Raw genomic sequence first — 22128 nt, forward strand, 5'->3', positions numbered from 1 at the left:
AGTAATTATTTGCCCGGGAACGCCTACCTTGCATCTTATTGACGCAAGGTAGTCTCCCGCTAGCAAAAAATGACTTAAACTCCAATTAGACATTAGTCTAGCGTCAAAATGTAAATATGGAGTCAGGTTTGCACTGAATTAGCGTAAAAAAAAATTATGCTAATTCATCGCAGGGTATAAATCTTGGCCACAGTTCGCTTGTTTACTCCACCTGTCGCACTTGGAGTCAGGTGGACTGTTTTGCTAAACAATAGGCACAGGTCATAGATTTGGGATCCAAGCCTGACCCTTATGACCATGATGGTTCAGCTTTGACTTCCAAAACCAGCACATGTGGTCGCGAAGCTACCTGTTTAGCGGCTGCCTAAAGCCCATAGCTGCATTTCGTGTACCTGCTCTAATGGTAGCACTAGTGATCGATCGAGAGAGAGATCGATAGAGTGTGTTGCCTTTGTGATCGATCGGGAGCCAGAGAAATTGAGAGTGTCTGTGTTGGTGGCCGGTTGGGGTAATATACCCTCTTAAACAACAACTTTACCGTGAGGCAGATTTTAGAACCTTTGCTTTGTTTTCTTTGGAAAGTAGAACGTAACACAGCAGCACTCACAGATATAAGGGTGGTTTGCTGAAGGAAGAGGTTGAGGAGAGGGGAGTGCACAACATTGGAGACTGTTTTTAAATTCACGTTTGGTTCGCCTGTCATTCTAGACATGTCACTTGTGTTGGAGTTCAACCTTACTCAGCATTGAATCTAACATGTAAATGAAGGAGCTGTTACATCATGTCCATTACCAAAAAGAAGCGGGCTCGTGGTAAAGCTCACATAATTCACCTACCTACAGTTTCGCTACAAAAACGCAATAGAATAAAGTGATCTGTCGTTCTAGGGAGCGTTTTTTGGGGGGGCTTTCTGCAGTAACCAGTTTCTATAGCTTAGACAGAATATGAAAAAGGTTCGAATTCATGCATCTATAGACCTTTCTTTTATATACTTCCAGAAACGACACAAAGTCCAATTGATATCTTGTTGCATAAAGTTTTATTAAAATCGACAGAGTATTTCCTTCGGAAAGGAAAAATGACAGAGCAACATAAGTTAAGCAATAAAATCCTTCTCAAGGGATGGTTCTCTGTAAAGGATCAAGGAATGGCAGTGTATTAACAGTACAGAGGAGGTCTAGTTTCTCAAGAAATATCAAAATAAATAGCAAAGAGAGATTCGCTTGTCTGGCTCTGACTCGGCCTTTCATCTTCTCAGTCTCCTATCTTAATTTTAACACTCTTTCACAACAGATACAACGTTTTTAAACTTTTCATTTGCCTGCTGCGCATCAACGTAATCATTTGAAGCGACTTTAGAGGTGCTGGGTTGCGATGGTTGGATCAGTAAGGACTTCACTCCCAAGAGTGGGATGTGAGGGATGGCAGAGTTCCTTCCTCTTCATAAGAAAGTGCACATTGATCCATTACAACCCTATAGTTATTGACATAAAAACGAAAGTGGAGCAGTATTCCGATAATGTGCTGGAGCAACTCCAGAGCCCCTAGAATACTAGAATCACTCAGCAAGCACCTACAGTCAGGTATGGTAAAAAGATCTATACTGTATCCTCTTTTGCAATTTATATGAAGACCGCTTTCAGCCATATTCATCTAACTCTCCCCGTTATGCAAAGAGAACTGCCAGCTTTGCATTCATAAATGCAGCATTCTGACACTGCCTAGGCGGATGCCTTCTACGGTGGGGGAAACAACAACAATAAAGCAGTAAACTCGAAGACATGTTTATTAAGGAGCCAAGAAGATGGGTGAAACAAATGTACATGTATTGTTAGCTGTAGGCAGGGGATGGTGTTATTATCTTCTGCGCCTTCTGCTATTTGCTTTATTAGCTTCCAGTGTGCCCTCCTGGGGGATGCACACTGTGCCCACACAACCGCACTCATCCACACTGATGTAGGAGAAGCCGATACTGGTGCCATCCTCGCAGACCAATTCTGCTGTCTTGTTACTTTTCTTCAGCTCCTGGCAACAGGAACATTTATGCTCCATTGCTTTAGTCATGGAGGAGAATCTGTTCAGAAAAAGAGAAAGCAAGAACAAGTTTGAAAAAGTTACAGTAACAAATGTGTAAAGTACATATTTATAGATACTTTGATAATTCCATTAATTTAGCACGTAAGATAAATATGTAGGGCACACAGTGCATGAAACGAATGAATTTATTTCTATGTAATGGGGAAGAATTGGCATTCCAGTGGGTATATGAGCCCGGAGATAATGCAATGAGTGGAACTGTGTGTAATATGGTGAAGAACTGATACAGCTTGGAGTGAGACCCCAGTCACAAGGGTGGTTAAGTAATGGAGTAATAATGGCATCTCCATTGATGTGCATGGATAGGTGATACAGATATAGTGTTGAAGTATAATTGCTAATGGACTGACTGAGATTCCACTGAAGTGTCAGGGATCAGTGAAAAAGGGTATGGGCGAGACTCCAGTGGAGTATCGGGGATCAGTGAGATGAGAATGAGTGTTCCTGGGACCAGTGAGAAGGCAATGTATGGGACTTCACTCGAGTTTCAAGTAAAAGTGAGAAGAAAATGAGTGGAACTCCACTCGAGTATCTAGGAACAGATGGAAGAGAATGAGTGAGACTTCACTGCAGTGTCTCAGATAAGTGAGAAGGGAATGAGTGGGTCTACAGTGGTGTGCCTGGGCCCAGTCAGAAGGAAATGTGTGGAACTCCACTGAAGAGCAGAGGTCAGTGTTATAGGAATGACTATGATACACTTGATCTCTGCAGGTTTGGGAAATGTCCACAGTTGTGGGCATAGCAGAACACTACATTTCCAGACACAGAAACAATTTGGTGAAAGGTGATCTTTTTGCACAGATCTACTGCCTAGTACAGTAAGTTGCAACCACTTACCCTGAGGAACTGCTGCAAAGCCCCTCGCAAACAGACAACTCAACAGTTGTATTGCATGTGCCATGCGATAGGACAGTTGTCTTTGGTTCAGGTGCGCAAGACGCCTGGGGCACTGTAAGAATTAGAAAGAAAACTCAAAATCTTTTACAGAGGGTAAAATATTCCTTTCTCTGTTTGTGTATTCTGGATTGAAAGAGGAAAAATGTGTTCTACTTAAATTCTCCTGGGTAATTGGGTAATAATATCACCAACGCAGTGAACTGAAAACCTTAGACACGATATATACCCACACTGTCTTTCACAGAGTCTGTATCTCAGGTGAAACCAGTGTGAGATGCATCTCTTTCACCATAAAATACAGCACTAGTAGAAATTTGCGCATGGTAACTCATAATGCACAAAAAAGACATCTGTCATAAAGCTCACCAATTTAAAGGGAGTAAAAAAGACCTAAAGATGTGCTCCTACATATGAGATGTCACTCATAGTCTGCATGAGATAACTTCTCTCCAAAGCACTGTCGATGTTACTCATGCATCCAAGAAGTGTTCAACATTCTGTCGATATATTGTACACTGCAATGTTAAACATCAATCATTGCTCCTAGTAATTAAATCAGCATAACATTATTCACACCCCTGAAAAAAAAGCATAAGAGCTGTCATTAAGTCACACATTCATTCAACCCTTTCGCAATGACCGGCCACTTAGAAAACCCTATGGGAGCTACCTGAGTTTACAGAAGAAACACGGTATGGCTTTTCTCAAAACATCTGACTAATTACTTGATATTACTATAAAAAAGAGAGTCATGAAGGGAAAGTTCAAGCTTTTAAGAGACACCCCTTGCAGTTCTGTGTTACATACTACTTACAATGACAAATCTCGCAACAACCATCGGATGTCTTCTGTCTGTAGTTCTGGAATAAAGTATGTTATAGAAATATGAAAAATCAGACACTGGTGAGACCAATCCATGCATGCTATCCTCAAGAATCCCAACATAATCTCAACAATCTGAACATAACTATACATGAGGCTATGTCAGAGATCATGTGTTCCCACTCATAACCCCCCACTTCTGAGCCTGGAAACACAGTTAGCACACGAAAGATGTATAGCACCAAGTTAATTACAGACTGCCTATGCCGTTAGGGAGTGAACAATCTTTGACTACAACAGGAGCAGAGAAGTCACTTTTCAAACTATGGGATCACTAGGACACTGGAAAACAATCCACTGGACCACCAGGGCACCGGAGGCGTATTGGGAGCTCTTCACTTGCCTGGAAGGGATGTCTGTATGCTGAAGGAAGACACCACTGCTGCTGCTCCTCTTACATCAAAGCAGGTTTGCCAAGCTGCACCATCTTTAAAACGCCACTTGGTATACTGTTTTATTTAGGGACAGCATTTGTAGGACACGTCACATTTTCCCTGTTTGAGTTCACCATGTCTTGTATGGTAGACATGGGTGAGGAAAGTCAGTTGCGGTCGGCCTAGGCTCCATAGGGTGACATGACCATCACAGTGACCCGGCTGCCCTTTGATGAATTGACCATTATGTCAGAAGTTTACAAAGACCAAGCCAGTGAATGCTCCGCTGGTGTAAAAACAGAACTTTCCCTGTAAAGTATTAACATTTTTTGTGTTTCCCAGCATGGTCTCGCCGCAGTAGACACTTACAAAATGTGTGAAAGCACCGCATAGTCCTCAAAGGATCATAAGGCCTTAAGCTTTACAAACACCAGCAGGAAAGAAGGACCATAGCCTCATAGAAAGGGTTGATCAGCTTGTGTGAGACACTCTATGGTACAGCAGGACGTGCGCAAATCAAAAGTAATAAACATTTTATAGTTAGTTAAAAATGGCTTACGAAAAGTAATTCATTTTTCACACACATTTTCAAAGATGTCATTTTAATATGCACAACTTCGACTATAGGACACCTGTGAGAGAATCAAAGCTGTTTAGTGTAAACTGTTATTTAAAATGCAGAGACAGAGACTGACAGGTACAGTCACTGAAGTACCAGAAGGTAGATATTCAGCCTAGCCGATTTTACCAAATGGTCTTTGATCCAAAATATTAATTCACAACACGCCAAGCGTGGGAAACTTAAGCATCGGTCCTTAATAGAAGGCCCACCTGCTCTTCACATGCTTTTTTTTCTGTAGGCAACAGACAGTGAGAACCAGGCAAACTTAACACACTGGAAGATTGTTCGCTGCCAGCTAAGGGCAAAGTGCCTACCATGCAATGCTGTATGAAAGGATCCAAAGGGACTAAATTAAGTTAAGGGTGACTGTATCTTATGAAACAGCTGAGATTTCCTCTGCTTAATTTGTGAATCTCCGATATGCAGCTGAGGGAATTCCAACCAAAAAATGGTGCAGCACAAAACGAAACTGAGGCAAAGAGGATTAATCGTTCACTCTGCAACCTAACTGCACTTTTGATAGCTGTCTAACAATTCTAGAGCAGGAAGAGTAACTCTGGTACTCAAATGAAGGAGAGTCATCATGATTTTCATGATAAAGTAATTGCCAGGAGTCTGACGCCTGCGCTGGAGTACACTCCAAATTTATTGACAACATATGCAGGAAGGGTGATGTGGGAGGAGTTGGGAATACGAGACAGAAAGTGAAATGTTGATGGGTGAGACTGATATTCTAGTCAGCTAAGGAAATAATAAGCAATTTTGCACCAAACTGATTCAACGCAAGTGTACTTGGAAACGAGTTAGAAAGACTTACATTTGGACAGTCAGTGGGCTCTAGCGGAGGACACGCCCTCTTCACAGAGGATATAACAAAATGCTCATCGACTTTTTCACACTCATATTGCGTGGTGCAGTTATCACCGGATGGATTCCATATCTCGCCAACCTGAACAAAAAGTGAAAACGGTGACTTTAAATGAAACCTAGACCAAGGTCCTGTTTTACAAATCATCACCATGGGTTTAGTTTGCACGCAACATCATTGCATCCAATCGAAACAGACGCATGTCAACAAAAATAAACTATACCTTATGGGTATTTCAATAAATTTATTTATAACAATAGAAATGTATATTGAAATCACATATGTTATCCTGTCTTTTGGCAAGAATTTATCCCAAATTTGGGCAAATATATTCATTCTCAAAGAGAGAAAAAAAAGAAAATGGGCGACTGTGATATGCTGTTATAAACCTATCTGACGTGTAACTGATATATCTTATCTACAAGCTGTTCACTTAATCTGCTGTTAATCTTTCTCGGCGATGACTCCTTATTGGCACCGCAGTTAAATAAGAGAATGCATGCCATTTCAGATATCTTACCCTAAGTAGTAGTCATATTCGTTTGCATAGGTACATACTGAATAATGTTGATCTTTGTTAACTGTATGATCCCAGAGCACCTCCTCATGTGATGATAGCATAGACAGAGTGCTACCAAGATCTATGTTATTGGAAAAAGCAGCGGTGACGTAAGTGATAATCACCAGGCTGTAGTACAGATTGATGTATCCTGTGATCTGTGAGCCCTTCGGCAGGCACCCTCCTAAGTACATCATTTCATTGCATAGATACTAAATAAGGGTGGTGGGTCAAAGGGACAGCATGCTGAAACTCTGGGTGCTCGCAGGACAAGATTGGACCCGCTGCCAATAGGTAGCAACATCTGAACCATTTAACATGATGCTCCAGCACCAGAATGACTCGCAAGGCTCTTGATCAGAAGAGTGGAAATATTTATCACAGCAGACTTACCTCAAGGACTTTAGTTTCATTGTTCTCTGTCTTCATGACACACGCCGTCTGTTCGCACTTTCCACAACACTCATCTGACTTCTTGGTATACTCATATCCCTGCATCACAGAGGGGTAAAATAAAAGCTGTCACGTGTAGCACCCTGAGTGTTATTTCATTATTATGACATTATATTTACTAAAGCAGAAGAACACCAGGCATCATTAGAATCATTTGGGAACCTCTCTCATTTGAGATTAGACATATTTCACAAGGGCCACACTCATAAAGGTTGATTATTGTGATTCTAATTCACTACATGAATTTAACATCTCCGTATCCTATGTACCTTTGTTTTCAGTGCTGCACATTACAAATGAAAAAATAGCATGGCGTTACCTACATGTCCTTATCCACCGAGTGTAATGTGCTATTTATTACCAATATCAAGGGATGTAAGGAACATCATGCCCCACTCGAGGCTTCACTTCTGGTGATATCATTTTATTTTTCCATTCAAAGCAGCAGGACGACGCTCCTCCACCTTAGCCGAGGAGCAGCCCCAGCACAGATAACATTTTAGAATCAATTGAAAGAAGAAAACAAGTTTGATTATTGTGAGTACATCTCACTGCGTGCATGCATGCCAGTCTGCTTCCACTAAGTGTAATTTTCTTTTTAATACCATTGGCGAGGGGTGTGAGGGGCATTATTACCTACATAAGGTTTTGCCTCTCATGAATCGTGGCCCCACATCACACTCGACGAAGGTAAAAAATGGCATATTGTACTCCCTGCATCTGTATATAAATTATAATATAGTCAAAAGGGAGTTAAGGTTGATTAATATCAACAGTGGTTTCACCATAAAAACTTAAAAGTCATGAAATTTAGGCGTTCAGGTCCTACCTTCGTGGCATATCACAACTCTGCCATCCAAGGTGAAATGCACAATACTGCAGACCATACAGGAACGGGAAACAGGGTGGAGAGGGTTCCCTGTGCCCGCTCCCGGGCCCTCCTCCCAGGATATGACAGGGAACACAAGGAGGAGACCTTAGATGAAGATATGTCCCCCTTTACTTTTGTAATCCTCCTTCTTGCCCTTGTGCAATTGGGGACCATTTCCTCTTCACCTTCAGGAAGCCCCTGCTCACACTTCGCCAGTGCAGGATGTTGGAAGAGAGACTGGGGTACTTTTTCCCATCCATTTACTCTTGGGCAAAGTGAGGGGGGTTGGGTGTCATTGGGGGAGTTACGCTCTTGCAAAAGGGATTTTACAGTGACACCCTGCACTTTGCAAATACAGAGTGCAAATATAGGTGGCCTCTTTCCTCCACATGCCATTAAACAAATCCGAAGACTAAGTGAACCCATGCTACTCATGGGCAAGGCGGATGGCTAGCATTAGTCTGTTCCTCATTCCTCCCTGCCTGCACTCCTGATGGAGTCTGGTTTGGCCATTTGAGTTTGCAAACAAAGGAGGTTTTTGTCTCTCCCTAGCCTGTCAAGCAGGCCAGGGAGTGCTATCTATAAGTAAAAAAACTGTAGTGTTGGCTCTTTGGCCAGGCTGCGGTCTTTTTTCCTTGTTTTCTTCATTCGTTTCTCCCAATGCTTGTGAAGATTCAGAGGCAAATATCTGTGAGCGTTCAGTGCTCATGCATTCTTATATTGTGTTGTTCAGGCATATCCAGTTAGCTATGTCCAAGCTTTTTGATAAATAGACGTACTTTGACAAGCACACTGAACACTCACATTTTGCGTTATTTCTCGTAAACAGCTGGATGCATTTTCACCATACCAAGAAAAGGCATTTTAGCCCCAGAAGGACGTTTACCATAAACATTTGATGAGCATCGTATCTGCTGTTTCGCCGTTAAATACACGCCAAAAACTCTTATGGGAAATACCATTTTATTAGCAATTGAAAAACATTTGATTTGGGGACTCCACTTATAACCTGTGAACTGTTTTTTCAATCTGCAACAAATTTGCCAAGGGCATTGATGTTCTCCAAAAAACCTTTTTCTTGTAGTTTGTTGAATACTGGTCAGAGGGGGGGGTAAAGATATTAAGAATTTCCTATCATATGGGGCGTCAACTTTTATAAATTGATCCAGATGTTTGATCTGGCTGTGTGTTTGTTTCTTGTTGTCCATCTTCCTAAAATAAACTTGCAGTTTATTGATTAGCATTTAATACATTACAGCACATGCTTACTTTGCAAGCATGTCAGAGACTGAGCTATATATAGGGAGCTTTAGGAACGTTTTTATGAGTCTTACTCTGAACAGTATAGATTCTTACCTCTGGACAATCTGTTAGGCAAGCCATGTCCTGGCACTTCACAGTGAGTAACTGGGTGTCTGGGTCCACCTGATCAGTGCACTCACATTCTTGACAGGTGCCCTTGCTTTGTGGGATGTTCGATCCAGGCTGGAAGAAGTCAAAGCAAAAAAGGTTAAGGTCATTTGTTGCATTCAATATCATACACGGTTGGGGTGGCAGATATAGGACAAATGGAATGGTCTATGTGGATTAAAGATGTGGCAATGACCAAACTTTTACAGAGAAAGAGGTTTGCAGAGTGATAAAGTTACAAATGAGAGGTTGTGGGGCTTATGCACAGGGTCCACCTCAAAGCAGATGGGCCTAACGTATTCCCTTTATTACTTGATGTCTACTGCGGGCACCATGTGTTAGGTAGTGATTAGTAAAAAGAAAGAGGGCAGGAATATGTTTATAAAGATGGATGAAAGGATAGGACAACATTTTGGTGGAGAGTCACAGCTGAAACCATCACAAAGATGCAATCCAGCAGTACCCCTAAGACTGTTGCAGGGTGCATATGTGGCTTTCTTGTCAGCTAGGTATAGGCAACACTGGGACAAGAGTCTCACATGAGGGAAAAGGCAAGAGAGCAATAGTTTACCTGGTACAGCACATTGTTGAAGACACAGACTTTTTCTGGAACTAGAGGAAGAAAAAAGAAGAAATTTAGGGTTCACTTTCTGTATATGTATAAGAAATATTAACTGACATTACTTCTCCTAGACTTCCTCAGAATAACCTCAGAGCCAGCCTTATATATTTTTCAATGCAATCTCTACATAGAGCTATTCTGTGCTACAACTTGGTCTGCAGTTATGATAATAACAATCGCCTGGTCAAGCAAACTGTCACACACAAGTTCATATAGAAGCTAGTCACAAAGGTAAGTCTTTCTCTTTGTACTCTCAAAGTTGCACCAGAGTTTTGAACTCTCATGCTGATACATGATGCCCCTTACTAGCTGTACAAACATTCATACATGACCAGTAAAGACAAAGGCACCACAAGCAAAACATTAACAAAGAGCATAACTACTATGAACTCCTTTTTTGTTTTAATTTTAGAAAACGGAAAGTGAACTGGAGTTTTTATAATGTGCCTATCTTTTCAAACTATTTTCTTTCAAGGCTACTGTTACATCCCCAACTCCCCCCATGCATGCCACCAGCTACATCAGCCTTTGAAAAAGCAATTAAAAGGAATAAGTCCCTTCCTGTCCTGCAAAGCACACTTTTGTGACTAGGTTCTTGCTCTACTGTACGCATACATTGAAAAGGAGCTGACTCAGGGACAGGATAGAAACTTGGCATTTCACAGCAAAATAACGTAGAACCAGCCATGTCATTTCCATAAAGGAGTTCTAATAGCCAGGGTTAAAGTGCTTTGACTTTCACAAACAACTATTTTTTTCCAGCTCAATGAACCTCCCTGATCAAGAAAAACTCCTCACTTTCTTTTTTATAGGAAACTACATGCCAGCTCAATAATATTTTGATATCTGGCTATATTTCTCCCTGAAAACCACCTAATTTTAGGAACGGGTGAGATTTTTTGTAATGTATACATCAATCGCACACTGCTACCATGACACCAACCAGAATCTCTCGGTCATATGTTAGTGCATGGCAGGCAATAGTCTGTGCAGTGGAAGTTGTCCTATGAATGTTTACTCTTCTTGATTTTAGGTGAACCCTCTGGGCATTGCAATCTATTAAAGCCGCCCACAAACTAATATCTGAAACATTTAGGCTGCCTCTGTATTTTTATGTTCAGCCTATATTTTGTACAACATGGTGAGAAGCCAGAACACATACCACATTCCATCTTGGCACAGCAGTCACCGTCTCCAATGATGGACGACAGCCTGAAACCTATCTCGCATTTCTTCACATCTGGATTGCAGAGTCTAGGGTTGCATTCTGTAAAAACACAAGAAAGGGGCATCAAGAACATTTGAACCAAACATTAATTACAGACCTGGATTAATCAATACTGACATTGTACTACAGCTAAAGACAGCACCGCCAGCCTCGGGGGAAGTGTTGGAAGATGTCTGGAATCCAGAGATTTGCAGAGTAAGCCATTATAACGTGGGCTTAGAGGCAGAACTCCAAATTCTAAAAAAATATGATAATAGACAGTATACCTAGAAAAATTTATGGAAACATACATCAGTGTTAATCACCTATTATACGCATGGTCTTCACTATCAATGATTGGTTACCGGACATTCCGTCAAGTTAGGTATAGCTTCCTGGTAGGCCATCAATTTTAACGATATGCAAAAGGAACAGATCTTTTCCCTAGCCATGGCTATACTGGATCAAAAGGCTATCAAATGTTGCCACAAGTAGAAAGTGCATACGCTATGCAGAGAGAGTAAGTTGCCTAGGATTGGTTTGATTTGGTATAGCACTTCTAGTGGGATTGGCTAGTATGGGTTAATCGTTTCATTAGAACACAATGGTCATGGCTATCAAAGTAACTGCAGAGTGAAAAGTAAAGGTTTAACAGGAGCAAGTAGTTCTGGTGGGTTAGCTCAATAGTCATGCGCTGTAGGTAAATGGTACTACTTTGATATGTGACATGCCAACTTACCTTGGGTTTAAAATTACTATAATACTGTTAGCAGACAGGCCACCCAATCACTTTTCTGAAGTAATTTAAGTAAGTCATTTGGCAAGTAAGTCACCCTCTTTGAGTATACTTGCCACGTTGCCGTTAGGTATGGGGGAGTAGAGGAGTGTAGTGGAATGTTCATCCAGTAGTCATGATATATGCCAAAGGGCCAGGAAAGGAATTACTTACTGCATGTCATCTCGGTGCAGCAGGGGTTAGCTGGAACTGGTGCCTCAACAAGCTCATACCCTTCCTTGTCGCATGCTGGTGGAATGGTCTCTTCACACTTGATTTCCTGGCACTTTATTGAAATGGTTTCATTATCGCAGGAGCATTTCTGACAGTTACTTATCCATGACTCTCCCGGCTGGACCATAAGGTAACATAACAGAGGATTAAAACAACGTTAGACGGTTGTACTCTGGAATATCAAGTACAAGAATTGCATGGCACACTAATATCATGGACACAGTTTCGAGGACCAAACTATCAAATGCACACTGGGAAATATATATTTACTCTTCTTAACTCCCCATCTACGTAAATTATCTATATATCATGAAGGTACATATGTGACGTTAAGAAGAGAAAATCCATACATATTTACCTTTTGACATTTTAGTCCTTAGTATTTTGTCTAATATATGAGTGTGTCACGATAATTTGTATTTGATACTCAAAATGTACACCCATAATGCAATTAAGACAGTACCTCTAGGCTAATAAGCACTTTTTTAAAAGGATCTAAGTTGTCAAAACTTTCCCACTCAACTCTTCCCCTCCCAACTGACCCCATCCATGAATGATGTAAAATTAGCTATCCTTTACAAGCGGCTGTACCTCGATGCTGTGCAAAAAAAAACAGAGGTGCAGCACTGAATGGCAGATGTGTATTATTTGTGTATGAAAAGGTAAAATCTTAGATACCATTATGTGTTACTTCTCTGTGAACTGCTAACAGAAACCTGAACAAAGCTGTAATCAGTGGAGGCCCATATCTCAGAAGTTTTTTAATGAAAAGGTTACACCTCCTTATCGGCTTTTCCTCAAATTAGATACTACAAGTAGAGCTGACCTAAATTGCACACTTGTCTACAAGGTGTGTGTCCAGATATAAACTGAGGTGAGTGCTGCCTTCTATGCATACTGGTTTTACAATATTACATACCATAAAATGTTAATAGAGTGATAAATACAAGCAGGCACCCAGAGTGAGACACAGGAACACACAGACACCCATACGGACAAACAACAGTGGCTGAAACCAATAAGCTGCTGGTCACAAGACAATGTTATATATTTCTGAAATGAGATGAAGGACTTTGCTGTTGAATATAATATGGTGGACTCACCATTCTAGGTTTTCCGTCAGGTCCCACGCAGCCTGAATAATGAAAGGATAGGCCTTAAGTTAATAACATCGCCAAGCCAACAACTGATTCACAACAACCACAGTTTATAGACTAATCTTAGTCAAAGGAAACAAGGTTATGAGTTCTGACAAACAGTGCAACAAAGGAGCCAAAGAAGTGAGCAGTTCTTTCTAATAGTTCGTATTGGAGGGGAATAGTTGTGTGGAATGAACCTCAAGGGAAAGTGTGATATAGCTCTTGTAGGTGCATACTGGAGACCAGGCATCAGTGGACTTGTTCTTCACTGACTGGATAGGCGCTGTTTTTTTTTCCCTGAGGAGGCAATTGATTTACAATGCAACCATCAGGAATGGGAAGTTGCTGAGGCACTTGGCAAGAGCCATTGACTCCAAAACTTGATTTTAGGAAACTTGGGGCCAGATGCAGAAAACACTTTGCGAGTCGCAAACGGCAAAATCTGCCGTTTGCGACTCGCAAATGCGTGTTTCCAATGCAGAAATGTATTCTGCGAGTTGGGACCGACTCGCAAAATGCATTTCAGAATCGCAAATAGGAAGGGGTGTTCCCTTCCTATTTGCGATTCCTAATGGTATGCAATACCATTTGCGACCGCATATGGTGTCGCAAATGGTGTCGCAAATGGTGTCGCAGTTACCATCCACTTCAAGTGGATGGTAACCCACTCGCAAATTGGAAGGGGTCCTAATGGGACCCCTTCCTCTTTGTGAATGGACCCCAAATTATTTTTTCAGGGCAGGTAGTGGTCTAAGGGACCACAACCTACCCTGAAAAAATACCGAAACTAAAGGTTTCGGATTTTTTTTTAAGTGCAGCTCGTTTTCCTTTAAGGAAAACGGGCTACACTTAAAAAAAAAAAAACTGCCATGGAGGTCTGCTGACTACAGCAGGCCTCCATGTTTGCGAGTGCCTATAGTCGGTATGGGGCCGCAATTTGCGACCCACCTCATTAATATTAATGAGGTGGGTCTCTGCGACCCCATACCGACTCGCAGACGGTGTCTGAGACACCGTTCTGCATTGCAAATTGCGACTTGCAATTTGCGAGTCGGAAGGACTCGCAAATTGCAAGTCTCAATTTGCAATTTTCCTACATCTGGCCCATAGTCCTCTTAGGATGCGGTACAAGGGGACCTCTAGATTCCTCATGATAATATTTGTCGTAACGCAAGAGGATTTACTAGCACACATATTAATTTCTGAAAGAATCCAAGAGAAGTGAGACAGCACAGACATCATCTGAAACTATAAAACAGAAGCAGGCAACAAGAGTACTGAATAAGCCAACAATGATTTTACCACTCATTACATTACAAATTTGGAGCCAGAGGAGTTTCCTAAATCTTTTAGCTACAAATTGTTTTTCCTGCCATCCTGTGTACTTGTCCCCTCCATTACCGCAAAATTAATACATTCCCAATGCAGTGGTTGTCTCAGTGCGCCCAGACTTGTAGCGGATAGGGTATCTCTGGCAATGCCTATGCATCATTTAGATTTTCCCATCAAAGGGAGCCATTGAAGAACACTACTTAAACTGGTATGTCGTTTAAAAGAGGTAAAGTGGAACACACAACACCCTACCTTCGGAACTTTACACAAGCAATGGTTTTGTAAGGCCTCAGGTTTGCAGAGCTGAAAATATGGGGCAGGGCAAGACTCGCTCAGAATCCATACACAACCTTGTTTCTACTTGGGTTTTGGCAGCACTTACTTTCACATTCATACTGGAAGCAACAACCTTTCTGGTCATAGATTTGTTTCGGAGCTAATCCACTATCACATGTAATCTCCTTGACAGGTGGACATTCAACATGCTTCAAGGTGATGTTCCCGCCAAGTTCGCAGGTTGCATTAGTGCATTTGTTGATTTCCCATGTTTCGCCGACCTATAACAAAAAGTGATTTATGTCTTTGAGATAGAGTCTAACTAATATGCTGTATTCCTTTTCATCTAACGTTATACTGTCATCATCACGTCATATCAATTGTGAAGCCAGCTATGCTAGCTTTTTTTTTACTGGGTAGGGCATGGCAGTGTCTTCATTACACTGAGGTTGATAAATACCTTTAACAGCATGTGGAGGCACACATTTCAGAGAGCAGACTTTAATTGTCACCCCTGGAAAGTTGATAAATACCTTTAACAACTAGTCACAGCATGTTAAGACACAAGTTTCAGAAAGCAGACTCTAATTATCATCCCTGTACAAATCCGTCCAATCAGAATTTAGAGATCAGAATTTGTAAAATGTTATTAAGTTTTTCTTGAGAGTAAATGAACAAGGAGATCTGCCTGAACGATACACCCAAAAAGCGCACTTCACAAGCATGGATTCCTGGAATAGTAACTCACCTCTCTGTAGGGTTCGACACTTTCACAGCCCTCGGAGATAGTGGTTTCCGGACGTTTGTTAGTGGTTGGCAGCCACCCTGAGGTTGGAGGCGTAGTGATGGCAGTGCTTCCAGACGTGCTTGGGGTGGTTGTTTCAGTTGGACCTTCTGGAGTAGTTGGTGTCACAGTTGTGATTTCAGTAGTGACTGGAGAAGTGACAAGTGGCGGGGGAGTACCGGTGGTTATGCAGGGACCCTTGGACTTCACAGGTGTGCAGTCCGGACCGCAAACGGCGAAGTACCAGCAGCCTTCATTATCTGTTATATTGTAGATGACGCCACCTGAATGGTCCAAAAAGCACAATTTCTTGTTATCGAATCCACAGGCAAAATTTCAAAATCAGAAAATGAACATGCAAAACGAGTTCTTCTTTTGATGGTGAGAGCCGTATTACTGATGGTAGGGAACCCCCGGATATTTCCAAACACGCTCATTTAAATCTCATGCATTAAGGTTTTACAGCTGTGTCTTGCCAGTGCGAGAGTACACTCATCTTCTAATGTTAGTCAGATTGCTTCTCCTTTATAGCAGTAGGGATCTTGTCAAACCAATGTGTCTGCTTCCCAAACCTATGAGCCTGATCCATGGTTACAAAATCCAGCCAATAGGGACACTTCGACATTTTAATAACTTTTGTCTAGAATTTCGGGATTATGGGAATTTCATGATGGTGCTTATTAACCATTTTAAGGTACTTGGGTAGGATTAAGGGACTGAGGAAATCTTGGCCATGTTAAAGAGAAAAAACTTTTAGAGATGTTATATAACCTTTCATCTAAACAGGACAGGTTTCTTTATGTGCCATTTCCTTAAAACTATTTTCCGGGCCTTTCCACGCTGTAAATAGCTCTGGGATTGATGTTTCCCCCGACTTGAGCAAGGCAGCCTAAAGAAACTGACTGGTATCTGTAAACCCTGACATTTGACATCCAATTTCCTTCCTGGAATCAATGTCTATATTTCTAACATATAAATATTTTGCTAATCAATGCATCGCAGCAAAAGTATATATTTATCATTCTTAACTCTCCATCTACCCATCTATGTTTACATTGTGTCGTAGTGAATAGGCCAATATAGTGGATGTAATGCCATTTGATATAAAACATGCCCTGTAGTGACCCTCTACTGGTGATAGCAACTCTGCTCAGCACAAAAATTCCTGTACTTAAAACATTAAATCCCATAAAACTATTGTACCCCTCAAAAATAGTCCTTTAAAGTTTTGGCTCTGCTGCCAAAAGATGATAAATCTCTTTTAACAAGGATGAATGAACAGTGGGTACTCTTCCACAATAGAAACATTTCAGGACAAACCCTTCTCCCAAATCTTCTACGCGCACCTGAGATCATATTTCAATGGCAAATCGACCCCTTATGGAACTACAGTGCCTTCGTCATGCTGACATTCTGTAAGCAGAAATGAGTTTGCCCTCGGTTGCTTTCATTATTGATGACTGTGAATTTTTCAAATGTGCTGGATTTGCATCTTAAGAGGATGGTATGATAGAAGCTAGCAATGGAAGCGTCTGGTGGCAAGATATGTTTGCCCATCCTCATATTCACTTCTTTTGGACTGATGGTTCACAATCACTGAACATCAAAGTTGTGCATAGATCCTGATTATTGCACAATACTTAGTTCACAAAGTTTCACACTTCTATGTCTGCACTCTAGGATTGTTGTTCTGCTGAAACATGCACCCTTTTCCTTGGTAGTTCTAGTTTGCACTGAAGACGGCAGTGCCATTTTATCACAAGTTTACAGTAAAACCATATTCGACACAACTTTCAAACTGGAATTGATATTGGCATTTTTTTGTTTTCTCACTAGTTTATAGACTTAATTTTCCGTGTTAAACCCCACTTGATTGCAACTTTGCAATTTACATGTAGTGATTGCAGTATGTGTGGAAAATACGTGCAGACCATGGAAGTAAAAGTTTGGAGCTTTCAACACCCATAGTCGTAAGGACAGTTATCTCTACATTTTTTGATAAATCTTTCCAAAAACCACCTTTGAGGATACGATATCCTCTTGCGAAGGAGCACTAGTGTTTTTTCTTTCATGATGGTGAGTCAGTTCCCCTCTCAAAACTCCATAGATATTTGTTTTTTGAGGAGACACATTCAACTATAACTGCTACTGTAGACTTTCATGTGGTAATCAGAATCCATCAGTGTTACTGCAATTTAATGGAGTGACTCTCTTATAAACTAAAGCCTTATACCAATTAAATGTAGAAATAATATAGGATTTTCTGCCTTAAAGTACAAAAGCTAAAACATTAAGAAATCGTCACTCACCAGGAGGAATCAGATCCTCGCCTACTTTACAGTGGCAGGTAGTTGTAACGGAAGTAGTCGCTGATGTGGACGTTTCTATGGTGGGGGGTGGAGTGGACGTTGTGCGAACAGAGGTGGTAGGCGCTGCTGTAGATTCCAAAGGTGTAACAGAAGATTCTGTGGTGGTCTCTGTAGCTGTGGAAGGAGCAGTAGTTGATTCTGTAATGATTGATGTAGTTTCCTCAGTTGTTGGTGTTGTGCTACTGGTGGTAGTTGTGGGTTCTGTTAACGGTGGGGAAGTAGCTTGTGTGACAGTTGATGGTGTTCCTGTAGTAGCAGGGTTTGTGGTTGGCTCAGTGGCAGGTGTCGATGGTGTTCCAGTGGTACCAGTGGTTGTGGTTGGTTTTGTGCCAGGTGTCGATGGTGTACCTGTGGTACCAGTAGTGATAGCTGGTTCTGTACCACCAGGTGTTGATGGTGTTTCTGTACTGCTAGTTGTGGTGGTTGGTTCGGTGCCTGCTGTTGATGGAGTTCCTGTAGTACTCATGGTTGTGGATGGTTCACTACTAGGTGTTGATGGTGTTCCAGTGGTACCGGTGGTTGTGGTTGGTCCTGTGCCAGGTGTTGGTGTTGTCTCTGTAGTACCAGTGGTTGTGGTTGGTACAGTGCCAGGTGTCTGTGGTGTTGCTGTAGTACCTGTGGTTGTGGTAGGTTCAGTGCCAGGTGTTGATGGTGTTCCATTGGTTCCAGGAGTTGGAGTTGGTTCTGTGCTTGGTGTTGATGGTGCCCCTGTAGTACCAGTGGTTGTAGTGGGTTCTGTGCCTGGTGTTGATGGAGTCTCTGTAGTACCAGTGGTTGTGGTTGGTACAGTGCCAGGTGTCGATGGTGTTCCTGTAGTACCTGTGGTTGTGGTGGGTTCAGTGCCAGGTGTTGATGGTGTTCCAGTGGTACCAGTTGTCATGGTTGGTTCTGTGCCCGGGGTCGATTGTGTTCCAGTGGTACCAGTGGTTGTTGTTGGTTCTTTGCCTGGTGTTGATGGAGTTTCTGTAGTACCTGTGGTTGTGGTGGGTTCAGTGCCAGGTGTTGATGGTGTTCCAGTGGTACCAGTTGTCATGGTTGGTTCTGTGCCCGGGGTCGATTGTGTTCCAGTGGTACCAGTGGTTGTTGTTGGTTCTTTGCCTGGTGTTGATGAAGTTTCTGTAGTACCTGTGGTTGGTACAGTGCCAGGTGTTGAAGGTGTTCCTGTAGTACCAGTGGTTGTGGTTGGTTCAGTGCCAGGTGTCGATGATGTTCCTGTAGTACCAGTGGTTGTAGTGGGTTCAGTGGCTGGTGTTGATGGTGTTCCAGTGGTGCCAATGGTTGTAGTGGACTCTGTGGTAGGTGTTGATGGTGTCTCCGTAGTGCCAGTTGTCATGGTTGGTTCTGTGCCAGGTGTTGATGGTGTTCCTGTAGTGCCAGTTGTAGTGGTTGGTTCTGTGCCAGATGTTGATGGGGTTCCTGTCGTACCAGTGGTTGTTGTTTGTACTGTGCCAGGTGTTGATGGTATTTCAGTGGTACCAGTGGTTGTGGTTGGTTCAGTACCAGGTGTCGATGGTGTCCCTGTAGTTCCACTGGTCGCAGTTGGTTCAGTGCCAGGTGCTGATGGTGTCCCTGTAGTGCCAGTTGTCATGGTTGGTTCTGTGCCAGGTGTCGATGGGGTCCCTGTAGTGCCAATTGTAGTGGTTGGTTCTGTGCCAGGTGTTGATGGGGTTCCTGTCATACCAGTGGTTGTTGTTGGTACTGTGCCAGATGTTGATGGTGTTTCAGTGGTACCAGTGGCCGTGGTTGGTTCTGTGCCAGGTGTTGATGGAGTTCCTGTTGTACCAGTGGTTGTTGTTGGTACTGTGCCAGGTGTTGATGGTGTTTCAGTGGTACCAGTGGTCGTGGTTGGTTCTGTGCCCGGAGTCGACTGTGTTCCGCTGGTACCAGTGGTTGTAGTCGGTTCTGTGCCTGGTGTTGACGGAGTCCCTGTAGTGCCAGTTGTCGTGGTTGCTTCAGTGCCAGGTGTCGATGGTGTCCCTGTAGTGCCAGTTGTAGTCGTTGGTTCTGTGCCAGGTGTTGATGGGGTTCCTGCAGTACCAGTGGTTGTTGTTGGTACTGTGCCAGGTGTTGATGGTGTTTCAGTGGTCCCAGTGGTCGTGGTTGGTTCTATGCCAGGTGTTGATGGGGTTCCTGTTGTACCAGTGGTTGTTGTTGGTACTGTGCCAGGTGTTGATGATGTTTCAGTGGTACCAGTGGTCGTGGTTGGTTCTGTGCCCGGAGTCGACTGTGTTCCGCTGGTACCAGTGGTTGTAGTTGATTCTGTGCCTGGTGCTGACGGAGTCCCTGTAGTGCCAGTTGTTGTGGTTGCTTCAGTGCCAGGTGTCGATGGTGTCCCTGTTGTGCCAGTTGTAGTGGCTGGTTCTGTGCCAGGTGTTGATGTGGTTCCTGTTGTACCAGTGGTTGTTGTTGGTACTGTGCCAGGTGTTGATGGTGCTTCAGTGGTACCAGTGGTCGTGGTTGGTTCTGTGCCCGGAGTCGATTGTGTTCCGGTGGTACCAGTGGTTGTAGTCGGTTCTGTGCCTGGTGTTGATGGTTTTTCAGTGGTACCAGTGGTCGTGGTTGGTTCTGTGCCAGGTGTTGATGGGGTTCCTGTCGTACCAGTGGTTGTTGTTGGTACTGTGCCAGGTGTTGATGGTGTTTCAGTGGTACCAGTGGTCGTGGTTGGTTCTATGCCAGGTGTTGATGGGGTTCCTGTTGTACCAGTGGTTATTGTTGGCACTGTGCCAGGTGTTGATGGTGTTTCAGTGGTACCAGTGGGCGTGGTTGGTTCTGTGCCCGGAGTCGATTGTGTTCCGGTGGTACCAGTTGTTGTAGTCGGTTCTGTGCCTGGTGTTGACGGAGTCCCTGTAGTGCCAGTTGTAGTCGTTGGTTCTGTGCCAGGTGTTGATGGGGTTCCTGTTGTACCAGTGCTTGTTGTTGGTACAGTGCCAGGTGTTGATGGTGTTTCAGTGGTACCAGTGGTCGTGGTTGGTTCTGTGCCAGGTGTTGATGGAGTTCCTGTTGTACCAGTGGTTGTTGTTGGTACTGTGCCAGGTGTTGATGGTGTTTCAATGGTACCAGTGGTCGTGGTTGGTTCTATGCCAGGTGTTGATGGGGTTCCTGTTTTACCAGTGGTTGTTGTTGGTACTGTGCTAGGTGTTGATGGTGTTTCAGTGGTGCCAGTGGTTGTGGTTGGTTCTGTGCCCGCAGTCGATTGTGTTCCAGTGGTAACAGAAGCTGTAGTTGATTCTGTGCCTTTAGGTGTTGATGGGGCCCCTGTAGTTCCTGTAGTTGTGGAAGAAGTGGTTGTTGATGAAGGCGTAGTACCACAAGGCACATAGTCACAGCATAAAAAGCTGGCCTCGTAATTATAGCACATGGATGCTCGTGCCTGATCTTTGTTACTGCACTTAAGTCCAATGTTAGGGGTGCATTCTACTACCTGACCGACTTCTTCCAAAGTGGAATTTGGAAAACCTGCTGCTCGACAGCGAACTTCTTTTGGTGTTTCACAGACCTTCTCCCCCTTTTCTTTCATTAACTCTAGTGTCTCATATTCTCCACCATCAGGTCCGGACTGTGGAAAACTATGATCAAGCCATTCTGTCCAACTGCATACCTCATGGACACAGACAGTTGGAGTGGGTGGAACTGTGATGGACAGAGAAAAGGTCAAGCAATATTAACTTTTATTTTACTCATTGAGAAAAAAAAAAAACATTTTCTTTTCTATGCCAGTGTTTTACATGTAACTGTACAAATATTTTTTTTTAAACTACTTGAATCCAACCCTTTGCATTTTTATGTCAATTGACATAAAATACTGATAAATAAAATTGTTAATGAAAAGCTGAAGTTGGATTACATTGTAATGTTTGTCCCATTTACCGCTAGATTTAAGAGCATCTGGGGTACCAACATGAATGCATTGCCTCTATTTTTCGCCATTATGCTTAGGTTCCATAGAATAAAAAGCTAGTCATCTTCCTCCTGCATTAAATATTTGGTGTCTCTGCAGTGACCCACAAATATTTAGTCAGTTAGCTCCAGGAGGCACTAGGATTTTGGTACTGATTGTGACTGCTCATAGGAAGTCACACTGCCTTTGCTACTGCATGACTGCTGTCGGATAAGAAAGGGGGATCTTGAAACCAAATACCACCTGCAAAGTTAAAGTAAGCAAGAAAATGGCATCTTAAGGTTTGCTGGTGCCAAAGCACATAATTATTTTGAAATAACAGCCCCTGTTTGTGCTAAACCTCTGCGTGATTAACACCTCCAGAGGGCCACCCAGATCAAGCCTTAGTCCTACTTACTGATCCCACCGATGTCTCTATAAAAAATCTAAGTACCCTGGTCACAAGAGCATGTTTATCAA

At 42.7% G+C, this 22128-nt stretch overlaps 1 protein-coding gene across 1 annotated transcript in view; it reads right to left on the minus strand.

Moving 5' to 3' along the window:
- Positions 1 to 1022: 1022 nt before the first annotated feature.
- Positions 1023 to 22128, minus strand: part of LOC138284409 (mucin-5B-like) — a 64206-nt gene continuing 43100 nt past the window's right edge. Inside the window, exons 31-43 of the mRNA XM_069223146.1 lie at positions 17712 to 21401; positions 15367 to 15686; positions 14725 to 14899; positions 12975 to 13006; positions 11812 to 11989; positions 10818 to 10922; positions 9605 to 9645; positions 8980 to 9108; positions 6693 to 6791; positions 5690 to 5821; positions 3809 to 3854; positions 2935 to 3046; positions 1023 to 2074 (exon numbers count right to left, since the gene is read on the minus strand). Of these exons, the coding sequence (XP_069079247.1) occupies positions 1858 to 2074; positions 2935 to 3046; positions 3809 to 3854; positions 5690 to 5821; positions 6693 to 6791; positions 8980 to 9108; positions 9605 to 9645; positions 10818 to 10922; positions 11812 to 11989; positions 12975 to 13006; positions 14725 to 14899; positions 15367 to 15686; positions 17712 to 21401 (5276 nt within the window). The 3' untranslated portion in view covers positions 1023 to 1857. The remainder of the gene's footprint in view (positions 2075 to 2934; positions 3047 to 3808; positions 3855 to 5689; positions 5822 to 6692; positions 6792 to 8979; positions 9109 to 9604; positions 9646 to 10817; positions 10923 to 11811; positions 11990 to 12974; positions 13007 to 14724; positions 14900 to 15366; positions 15687 to 17711; positions 21402 to 22128) is intronic.

The sequence above is a fragment of the Pleurodeles waltl genome, chromosome 3_1, assembly GCF_031143425.1.
Source record: "Pleurodeles waltl isolate 20211129_DDA chromosome 3_1, aPleWal1.hap1.20221129, whole genome shotgun sequence".
Taxonomy (NCBI): Eukaryota; Metazoa; Chordata; class Amphibia; order Caudata; family Salamandridae; genus Pleurodeles; species Pleurodeles waltl.